This window comes from Cotesia glomerata, linkage group LG10 (genome assembly GCF_020080835.1).
Source record: "Cotesia glomerata isolate CgM1 linkage group LG10, MPM_Cglom_v2.3, whole genome shotgun sequence".
Classification (NCBI taxonomy): domain Eukaryota; kingdom Metazoa; phylum Arthropoda; class Insecta; order Hymenoptera; family Braconidae; genus Cotesia; species Cotesia glomerata.
Window position 1 is genome coordinate 9,000,721 of NC_058167.1, and position 10,694 is coordinate 9,011,414.

General features: G+C 26.8%; 2 protein-coding genes across 6 annotated transcripts; both read right to left on the reverse strand.

The window, feature by feature from the left end:
• Window positions 1-136: 136 nt before the first annotated feature.
• LOC123272684 (glycosaminoglycan xylosylkinase) lies at window positions 137-4,988 on the reverse strand. Of its 2 annotated transcripts, none has more exons than XM_044739629.1 (6): window positions 4,851-4,988; window positions 4,261-4,692; window positions 2,592-2,892; window positions 2,249-2,514; window positions 622-848; window positions 137-445 (listed from the first exon to the last, which is right to left on the reverse strand). In XM_044739629.1, the coding sequence occupies exons 2-6, from the start codon at window positions 4,690-4,692 to the stop codon at window positions 217-219; spliced, it is 1,455 nt and encodes a 484-aa protein (XP_044595564.1). In that variant the 5' UTR covers window positions 4,851-4,988; the 3' UTR covers window positions 137-216. The 2 variants fall into 2 exon arrangements, with proteins under 2 accessions (XP_044595564.1, XP_044595563.1); XM_044739628.1 differs by lacking the exon at window positions 4,851-4,988 and adding an exon at window positions 4,808-4,840.
• Window positions 4,989-5,458: 470 nt separating this feature from the next.
• On the reverse strand, window positions 5,459-10,392 carry LOC123272685 (pre-mRNA-splicing factor 38B). Of its 4 annotated transcripts, none has more exons than XM_044739634.1 (7): window positions 10,160-10,392; window positions 9,990-10,031; window positions 9,604-9,881; window positions 7,892-8,055; window positions 7,309-7,704; window positions 6,701-6,967; window positions 5,459-5,543 (listed from the first exon to the last, which is right to left on the reverse strand). In XM_044739634.1, exons 1-6 carry the CDS (start codon window positions 10,167-10,169, stop codon window positions 6,703-6,705), a joined length of 1,155 nt encoding a protein of 384 aa, XP_044595569.1. In that variant the 5' UTR covers window positions 10,170-10,392; the 3' UTR covers window positions 5,459-5,543; window positions 6,701-6,702. The 4 variants fall into 4 exon arrangements, with proteins under 4 accessions (XP_044595569.1, XP_044595566.1, XP_044595565.1 ...); XM_044739631.1 differs by having other exon boundaries at window positions 6,707-6,967; window positions 7,892-8,043; window positions 10,160-10,391; XM_044739630.1 differs by having other exon boundaries at window positions 6,707-6,967; window positions 10,160-10,391.
• Window positions 10,393-10,694: the final 302 nt, after the last annotated feature.

Here is a 10,694-nt window from a genome sequence, read left to right on the forward strand (position 1 = left end):
ATATCCAGTATAATCTTGTTCTTTCCGTGTGGAAAAAAAAATTATCGACAAATTTTATAAATAAATAATTTTTTTTACTAAAAATTTATTTATTAAACTGATAACTATATTTATAATTAATAAATTTCTACACATTTATAATTTATAATACTCAAATATTGTACACGGCAGTGATGAAATTAATTTAAAAAAAAAATAAAATTTTGAATAGAAAAATTATCGATGATCTAAAATAACATTAGAAGGGTATTTTTTAAGTTTTAAGCAGTACTCGACGACCGCGTAGATTGTAAGTAATCTTCTATCCATAGCGCTGAGATAATCTTCAGTTATGAGGGGAAGAACCTCGGACTCTACGGCTTCTTGAGCTAGAAGTTGCCTCAATGAAGCACTTAAAGCTCCTCCGCCTAGTAATTGCAGCCTATCCCACGTTGTTTTGTGAATCCTATAATAATAATAATAATAATAATAAATATATTTTTACAGTGTATTGATTAATCAATTATGAAGACAAGCTACAAGTGGATTATCTAGTAGCGGAGTAGAAAGTAGTACAATTAACCACTGCCAGGAGTCTAATTATTTAATTACATGGAGTTTAAATTAATCGAACGGGCTTACATGCAACACTGGTACAGCGGAGCCAGTATGTCGATATGATCGATGTCGGGATTCGCCAAGCTTTTTCCATTATCTATTAATAATACAGCCGGATTATGGAAATTGTTCTGCATCAATTCGTAGTGATGACGGTCTCCATTATCAAGGAGAAAATCGAAGATCGCTGTGTCTATTAAGTCGAGAAGACGACTAGAGGCATGAGGAGCATATGTTTTGCTTTCCTTTACCTGAATAAACAAAAAAATTTATTGTAATTATTTATTCAATTTATTTATTAATGATTTATGAAATTAATTTATAAGTACTGTGATTAGATAGTTATTTGACCTCTTTTTTTTTTATTTAAATATTTTAACTTTTTTTAATTGTTAGAGTAGAAAGTAATTATAAAATTTTAATTAAAAATTTAATATTTTATTTTTAATAATAATAATAATAACGATGATGTCTTAAAAATTTTCATATTATTATTGTTATTCATAAAAAAAATTTATTATTATTTTCAATTTTTTTTTATAAATAATAATCTATACTATTAAGAGAATAAACAAAATTTTGTCTTCAGGATAGTCATATGATTAAATCGTTTTTTTTTTTTTTGTGAAATTTAGTGTCATTGCAAAAGTCTTGACTTGAATTTGTGCCTTTTCAAGGTTTCATATCATTCTCACCAATAGTCAATTTATGATGATAAGGCTGAATTCGAAAATGCTCTATTTCTAGATACATAGGTAAGAAATGACCCTGTATCTTGTGTATAAGCTTATATCTTAAAAAATGTCAATAGTTCACGAGATACAAGGTCATTTCTTAATTTTGTATCTAGAGATAGAGCATTTTGAACGCAGCCTAAATACTTATATCATAATAAATTGACTATCGTCGAAAATAATATGAAACCTTGAAAAGGCACAAATTACAAATAACTAGCAACCTTGCAGTCACTATGTGACTGCCGTGACTTGTGAACTATAAATAAATAAAATTTCACTTTATTGAATAATAAATTTCGTTAAATTACAGTGTAATTTTTTAACTATTAACATTTTTAAAGATATAAACTCATACCGATGTTACACTTATCAAGACCTTTCATTTGAGTACCCACATCAATTTTTCATATATTTATATATATTATATATATGTATATATGAAAAATATATGAAAATGCATGTGGGTACTCAAATGAAAGCTCTTGATGAGTATAACATCAGGATGAGCTTATACCTTTAAAATTGTCAATAATTATCAACTGACATTACTATCTTGTCAACTAATGATATTTTTAAAAATATAAGCTCATCCCGATGTTACACTCATCGAGACCTTTCATTTGAGTACCCACATCAATTTTTCATATATTTATATATATCATATATATATGTATATATGAAAAATATATGAAAATGCATGTGGGTACTTAAATGAAAGGTCTTGATGAGTGTAACATCGGGATGAGCTTATATTTTTAAAAATGTTAATAGTTAAAAAACTACAGTGAAATTTAACAAGAATAATTATTTAATAAAGCGAAAATTTATTTATTTATAGTTTATAAGTCACGGCAGTCACATAGTGACTGCAAGGTTGCTAGTAATAATATTAAATAATTAAATAAAAAAAATACCTTATCACAATAATTTTGATTAGTTTCCCATTGAGCTAATTTATTACGTTTATAAGTTCTCTGCCAAGGATGTCGATGTTTAAAAAGCTTCAACGAGGATGGTAACCACAGAATTAAAGCACCTTCAAGTATATTATTAGTACTACAAACAGGATCTGACGCTGAACAATAATGACAATTTCCATAAAAACAAGTTTCATTAGCTTCTTCAAACATCGTCGCTGATACTTCTGCTGTAGCTTTACTCTGTACTTCTTTTAAATTTACTAAAAAAAAAATAATAATAATAAATTTTTAACATACATTTTATAAAGTAGCTATTTATAATTAATTAATAAATTACATTTTCTAATAACTGTTAAAGGAACGCGTCTTAGGCCAAGTAAAGACGACAAATGAAAAGCAACAATTTCAGCATTGTGCCTGTCTTTTCCAAAGTACACTGGACCGTGTAAAACAGTGTCCCTGGAGTACCATTGTGGTTTAAATATTGCTTTGACATTTGATTCTAATGTTAGCATTAATTTCAATTGCGTTCCCACCTGGGCATTTGATACTTTTACTACTTTGGTTTTACGCAACGCGTTCAAAATTGTTCCTAACTCTGGCGCTGCTGGTGGTAATAAATGATGCGCGTCTGGCCACTGTTGACAGAAATTAAAATTTATTATCAATTATTTTAACAATAATTATTCAATACAGAAATTAAAAAACATTTGACTATTTTTTAAGAATAAATAAACATAAAAAAAATGGTCACCTATCAATAATACTAAAGTTAGTCGACGTTTTTAATTTTTTTTTTTTTTTTTTTTTTTTTCATTAAATTAGAACAAAAAAATATTATATAAAAATCGCACTTACAGTTTTTCAAGTTTTTACAGATGAAATTTTTAATTTTTTGAGAGAATTTTTTCAATAAAAAAAAACTCAAAAATTTTTAAATGTCTGTTTTAATTTTCATCACCTGTCAGCTGATTTCAGTGTAAAAAAAAAAAAATTAAATTTAGTCACATTAAAGTTAACAATCATTTGACAATTTTTTAATTTTATCTTACAAAAAAATTTCTTTCAAAAAATGATTTTTAAAAAATTGCATTTTCAATTTTTTACAATTTTTACATATCAATTTTTTTTTTAATAATTTTTTTTTTACTAAAGTAAAAGACCCAGTTATTGTCACTGGCCTTGTTGTTTGAAACTTGCAATTTTATTCTAATTTAAAAAAAAAATCAAAAAAACAATTATCCTGAAATTTATAATTAAAAAATTATATTTATTAATTTATTAAAGTTGATTTGTTTTTTTTTTTAATTAAAATAAAATTGCAAGTGTCAATAACTAGGCCAGTGTCATTAATTGGGTCTTTTACCTTAATTTATTTCTTAAAAAAATTATGAAAATGATTAAATATCTGCTACTTTAATTTTCATTAAATTTAATGAAACTGAAATCAGCTGACATTTGGCATATTTGATTTTTATAAAAAATTAACTATAAAAATAAATAAGATACTTAAGTCAGCTGACACCTGTCAATTTTTTAAATTTTTATAACAAATCAATAACAATAATAAAAATATTTTTAAAAATTTCCACTAATTATTTTTTTTTAATTTTCACTGCTGCGATTTTTTTACAATAATTTCATTACTATTAATTTATAAAAAAAATATTTTTAAAAAGTTTGCACTTGTAAGTATTTTTTTTTAATTTATGGAGATGGAATTTTTTTAATAAAATTTTTCATAAAAATTTATGAAAGTTAATGTAGCAGATATTTGATCAGTTTTAAAATTTTATAACAAATAAATTATGGCAACAAAATATTAGGAAAAAAAATGGCATGTAGAAATTAAAAAAAAATGAAAATTACAAAATTTTTAGGTGACCGCTAACTTTAATGTCATTAAAAATTTAGAGGTTATAAAAATCCAAAAATATGACAGGTGTCAGTTCAACTCCAAGATCATAAAATCAAAAATTAAAAAAAAATAAAAATATATGACTTACATTATTATTAGGAATACTCCAAATATCATCTTTGGCATTAGGCATAATTTTCAATTCCATAAGCAGCCTATCGAGCAACAAAGCATAACTAGAATTACGTTTAAAATATTTAGACGGCAACAACCTCATCTCGGCTTTTATTTTCTCTTCTATTTCATGAGTCAGTGACTTTTTCACTCGATTATTATTATTGTTATTGTTATTATTATTATCATAATTATTGCCATTATTATTATTATTATTATTATCACCGTTTATTTGATTATTATTATTATTATTTCTATCCTGTATTCTGTCATTGGCAATCGGAGAATTTCTAGCATACTTGTCAGACGACGTCTCAACAATCATCCGTATAAAATAAATATTGACAGTCAAAACGAGTATTAAAAGCCCGCCAAGAGCTATTAGAGCACAACGTCTACCAATCATCTGTAATAAAAAAAACATTTCATTATTTTGCGCATGTAAGTATTTATCTATTTATCTTATAAACATGTCATTGACATTCTTCATTTTATAATTATTATAAAAATTTTTAACTCACAATTATCATTCTTTATTATTACTTTAATTTGTTAATTAATTACCTTATATACTTTTTTTTAGACTTAAATAATATAAATAAACGTCCTTTGAGCCTCATTATTTATTAAAATTTCAACACACGTTTTTTCATGCTCACTTGACGTCATCTGGTCTCTACTAGTTGCCGCCATATTTGTTTTTCGTTCAAATAAAAATATTTTTCATTTCAGGTATATTGCTGCAATTAATTTTTTTATTTTTCCAACAATTAAATAAATTATTTGATAAATAAATTACAGTAAAAAAAATTAGAAGAAATGAAGTATTTAAATTACACAGTAACTTTATTTATTTATTATATATATTTATATAAAAAAAGAAGAATATTAAAACTAGGAGAGATGTAATCAATTAAAATATAAGAAACTTTAGGCAAACAGTATCATTTTTCAATTAAATGGCTCGGTTTTTAAATCGATACTTATATTAATTTTGTTTAGTAAATTTATTTTATTTTTTTTTCTTAATAGTTAATTATAATTATTTTTTTTAATAATTAAAATTATTAACTTTAATTCATTATTCATTAACTTATTTAGCAATCAACTCATCAATTTAATAATAATTGTATTTTTAGGTACAATGTTTTTTTTTATGTTGGTATTTATTGTTTTAATTATTTATTTATTTAGTCCCGTCGTTGTCGTTCTCGTTCACGTGCTAGCTCTGCTGCATAGTCCATCGGTGAATTTCTTCTGTAATAAAATTTATTTAATTATTTTATTAATTAAAATAAAAATTATAAATTTAAATTCTTAAAACTAGCAACCTTGCAGTCACTATGTGACTGCTGTGACTTGTGAACTATAAATAAATAAAATTTTGCTTTATTAAATAATGACTTTTGTTAAATTGCACTGTACTTTCTTAACTATTGACGTTTTTAAAGATATAAGCAAATCCCGATGATAAACTCATCAAGAGCTTTTATTTGAGTACCCACATGCATTTTGATATATTTTTCATATATACATATGCATAATATATATAAATTATGAAAAATTGATGTGGGCACTCAAATGAAAGGTCTTGAGTGTAATATCGGGATGAGCTTATATCTTTAAAAATGTCAATAGTTTACAAAATATTTGTCAAAATGCCCTGTATTTTCTTAACTATTGACATTTTTGAAGATATAAGCTCACTCCGACATTACACTCATCAAGAGCTTTCATTTGAGTACCCACATGCATTTTGATATATTTTTCATATATACATATATATAATATATATAAATATATGAAAAATTGATGTGGGTACTCAAATGAAAGGTCTTGAGGAGTGTAATATCGGGATGAGCTTATATCTTTAAAAATGTCAATAGTTAAGAAAATACAGGGTATTTTAACAAATATCTTGTAAACTATTAACATTTTTAAAGATATAAGCTCATCCCGATGTTACACTCATCCAAAGCTTTTATTTGAGTACCCACATGCATTTTGATATATTTTTTATACATACATATATATAAATATATATAAATATATGAAAAATTGATGTGGGTACTCAAATGAAAGGTCTTGATGAGTGTAACATCAGAATGAGCTTATATCTTTAAAAATGTCAATAGTTCACGAGATACAAGGTCATTTCTTAGTTATGTATCTAGAGATAAAGTATTTTCGAATGCAGCCTAAATATTCATCATAATAAATTGACTATCGGTGAGAATGATATGAAAAAAGCACAAATTCCAGTCAAAATCTTTGCAATGACACTAAATTTCACTTTAAAAAAAACCGATTTTATTATATGACTATCCTAGAGACTAAATTTTTCTTATTCTCTTAATAATATAGATTATTTGTCACTTTAATCATTCTTAACAAGAAATAATAATAATAATAACATTCACCTTTCACGGTATCGATCTCGATGATGTTCTCGACTTCGATCTCGAGTAGATCTTTCTTTACTCCGACTACGATGTCTTCTACTTTTTTCTCGACTGCGTTCACGACTCGTTCTCCGTGAATGTCGATCACGTTTCCTAGTTTCCTCAACTCTGCTGCTTCCACGATCGCGATCTTTTGAACGATCACGCTCGCGTGATCGTTTGCGTTCTCGATCACGATCACGATGTCTGTCTCTGCTGTCTCTACGTTCCTCATCAGACCTGAAACGTTTAATCACACACTCTATTCATCACGAACCTTCCAAAACACAAGCATCAATAAACAAAAAATAAATACAATAATTAATAATAAAAAAAAAAAAGAGGGACAAGTGTAAAATTTTTAAGTACCCCCTGAAACGCAATTAGCGTACGGGTGTATATTATTTTCCTGGACTAGACCACTGTCTCCAGACCCCTTAATTTTTCTCCTGGCAATTTATCATTCATATTAATTAATTAAAATTATTATTTAAATACCTAAACTACATACTAATAAAAAATTCAAACTAAACTAAAATAATTATAATAACGTGATTTAAAGTCATACCACGTAGACGCACCTGGCTCGCCATTGACTCGTACGTGATTCGGCTTCACCCCAGTGAGCATCGCTGTCAGAAATGTGTCTAGGCTGACTCCTGGCCGTTGAATTACCATTATCCTTGCGACCGGAGCTATACTTCCCATGATTATTCAGGGTAATAGGTGGCTTGGCATTCCGAGCGTTTATTGTCTGCTGAGGAAACCTCTCACTCAGACGCTGTTCAAGCTCCTTCTGTATCGGCACTGGTATCCTGGGGAACAACGTCGAGAACCACTCGAGCTTGGTCAAAAATTGCTTTAAAATTTCCCCCATTTTCATCATTTGCCCGCCACCGGCTTTAACATCAAATTCTTCCTCGTCGTCCAGGTACTCGTCATACCAGCTAAATAAGTCTGCTGGTGGTTGTGTGTATCTAACAAATACAAATATTTATTTTAATATTCAGGTCGCTTATTTATAGTTTCATCACTTTCTAAAGGTCATTCTATTTTATTATATTTTAAGTGCTTATGTAATTATCGGATCAATTTATTTGTCTTTTACTTCAACAGTTAATTAAATAGATCAATATTTTTTATTGATTAATGATAATACCTTACCTTATATACATAAATCCTAAAGCTCGAATATAAGGCGAATCTGGATGATTGATTAGTCCATTTAATTGCTTCCTCGTCAATCTCAAGGTAAATAATTTATAAAGTAGACAATAGGCCGTTGATACTATTCCTCCAGCTCCAACACCGCGTACCTGCATGAACCGCTAAATTACAACCCTCGTGTCAAAATTAATAGCATTCACATTCAAAAACTATATTTCACCAAAACATGCTACTCTGTAACTATTAAAACTTATTAATTTATTAATTAGAAATTTAATATTTATTTAAATTACTTCTACTGTCCCAAGAACCCATAAAAATAAAATTAACAGAAATTTTATAATTTTTTTTAATTAAAAAAATTATTTATGATTTTTCTTAGTGAAAATATGATTAAAAAAAAAAATTTATTATTCTTATAAAAAAAAATGATTAAAAAAATTTTTTTTTTTTAGTTTATTAAATAGTCGCATAAACAGCATGGTTATGAGCGACTTCAAAATTACAAACAATATTGAAAAAATTTTTATTAATTTTCTTAAGAGAGATAGCCACTGTGAAATTTACAAAAAAAAAAAAAAATTCTTTTTTTTTATTAAATCAAAGTTTATACATTCAAAAATATGTATCTAGAGTTTTGTATGAAAATTCCGAATATTTTTCGAGTTATAAGGTAAAAGACCCAGTTATTGACACTGGCCTAATTATTGACACTTGCAATTTTATTTTAATTAAAAAAAATAAATTAACTCTCATTTATAAATATAATTTTTGAATTATAAATTTTAAGATAATTGGTTTTTTGAGAACATTTTACTTATTTAATTAGAATAAAATTGTAAGTGTCAAACAACTCGGCCAGTGTCAATAACTGGGTCTTTTACCTTAGTCATTTTTGTAACAGCGTGTCAAATGACCATTGCACACGTGGCGCTCCGACGAAAACACGTTTTTCTCGAAACTATTTTTTTTTAACTTGTGGGAACTAATTTGCATAATATGGACCGATTTGCAACTTTTTTTTTCCGTATTCGTCTATTCAGTAGATATCGTTGCACGTAGGGAATTTTGAATATTTTAATTTTTAAGATTTTTTAGGCCTGTTTGAATCCAAAAAAATGATAAAAAAAAAACAAAAAAATTTTTAATATGTCGCCATTTTTTTTAAAATCCAAATTTTTAAAATCTCCTGCGTGGAACAATAACTACATGCTTACAGATTACAACGCTGTTTCGTTTTTTTGTTTTAGATAATCCGTTTGTGAGTTAGAGATCACACCGTGGTAGGGGAAATTTTTTTGGTGCTCCACAAAAATGCTAATAACTTTGTAACAACATGATATTTTTTAATAAAAATTTAGGAGGATAATCTTTAATGTATACTTTATAAAACAAAAAAAATCCATCCCCAAATTCCTTTATTATTTCAGTCAAAAAAATTCCCGAAAATCACCTGGCTATCCCCCTTAATAAAAAATTTTTTTTTTCAATTTTCATGATTTTTTTTTTAATTAAAAAAATCTTGTGATTTTTTTAAATACAAAACAGATTAAAAAAAATTTTTTTAGAACAATTTCATACATAGAAAATTAAAAAAATCAAAAATAAAATTTTTTTTAATGTAAATTAATAAAAGAAAAAGATATATTAAACCCGAAAGAAACTAGCATGCATGATGATATGATTACCAGTGACAAAAACATACTCACGCCTCCACACATCCCAGTTTGTCCCGCGGTTTTCCTGCTGCCCTTCTCCCAAGGCTCTAAGTGGGCAACTTTGTAATAAATCTCATCAATAACCTCGTGGTAAGTTTTCAACTCATACAAATTAACTTTAAAGTAATGTGACGACAAAATGTTCGTCAGGATCAAGGGGTTCAGGTTCATGGTGCGCTCGTTGCCCCAGAGCGCGAGGACATTTGACTTTTTTCCCTCACGCGGCTTGCGCTCCTCTTCGCAGCCGCTTGAGTTGTTCCATGGTGATCCTAATAATAAAGTATTTTAATTAAAATTTTTAAATGTCAATGAATTTTTAATTAATTAAAAGAATGATAAATTAATGTTTTTGAAATGATTAATAAAAGAATATTTACCTTCAACACCATCTTCTTGGTTCTGCATGATTAATCCTGAGACTGAATCATTCACGAGAAATTAAATTTTTAACTAATTCACGATTAGTTTTTTGTCGCCGTACGAAAATAATTAATAAGTACTCGGTACTAATGCTAATCACTTTATTCAATTACGTAAATAAACTCACTGTTTATCATGTATCATGAATGTTTATTTGTGTATGCAGCGACAGGAATGTTACTAAGGTTACTTATTTTTTAAAAAAGTTATTGACAAACAGGAAATATCTTTAGCTTTGCTGTTTATAATCGATTGTTTTATTTTATAAATGATTACGTGCAAAAACAACGCGTCAGAAGCTAAATTAACTTGGATCTTGGAGATTCATTGAATGACAAATGATAAATAAGAAATACTGGAGATAAAAATGGCGACTGTGAAGCGACATCTTTTATTAAGTTTATGTTTTTGCTTTATTTTTTTCTTGTGGCAGCACTTGTAATTTCTCTAAAATTAAATACCGCGAATTTTTTATTTTATTGACAGATAAATAATAATAATTATTAATTAATAATACTCAAGTTAGCCGACGTTTTTAATTTTTTGATAATTTTTCATTTATTAAATTGAAACTAAAAATTATTTTTAAAAAATTGCATTTAAAGTTTTTTAAGTTTTTTACAAATGAAAAAATTTTTTTTTTATTCTTTTGTAATGATTTT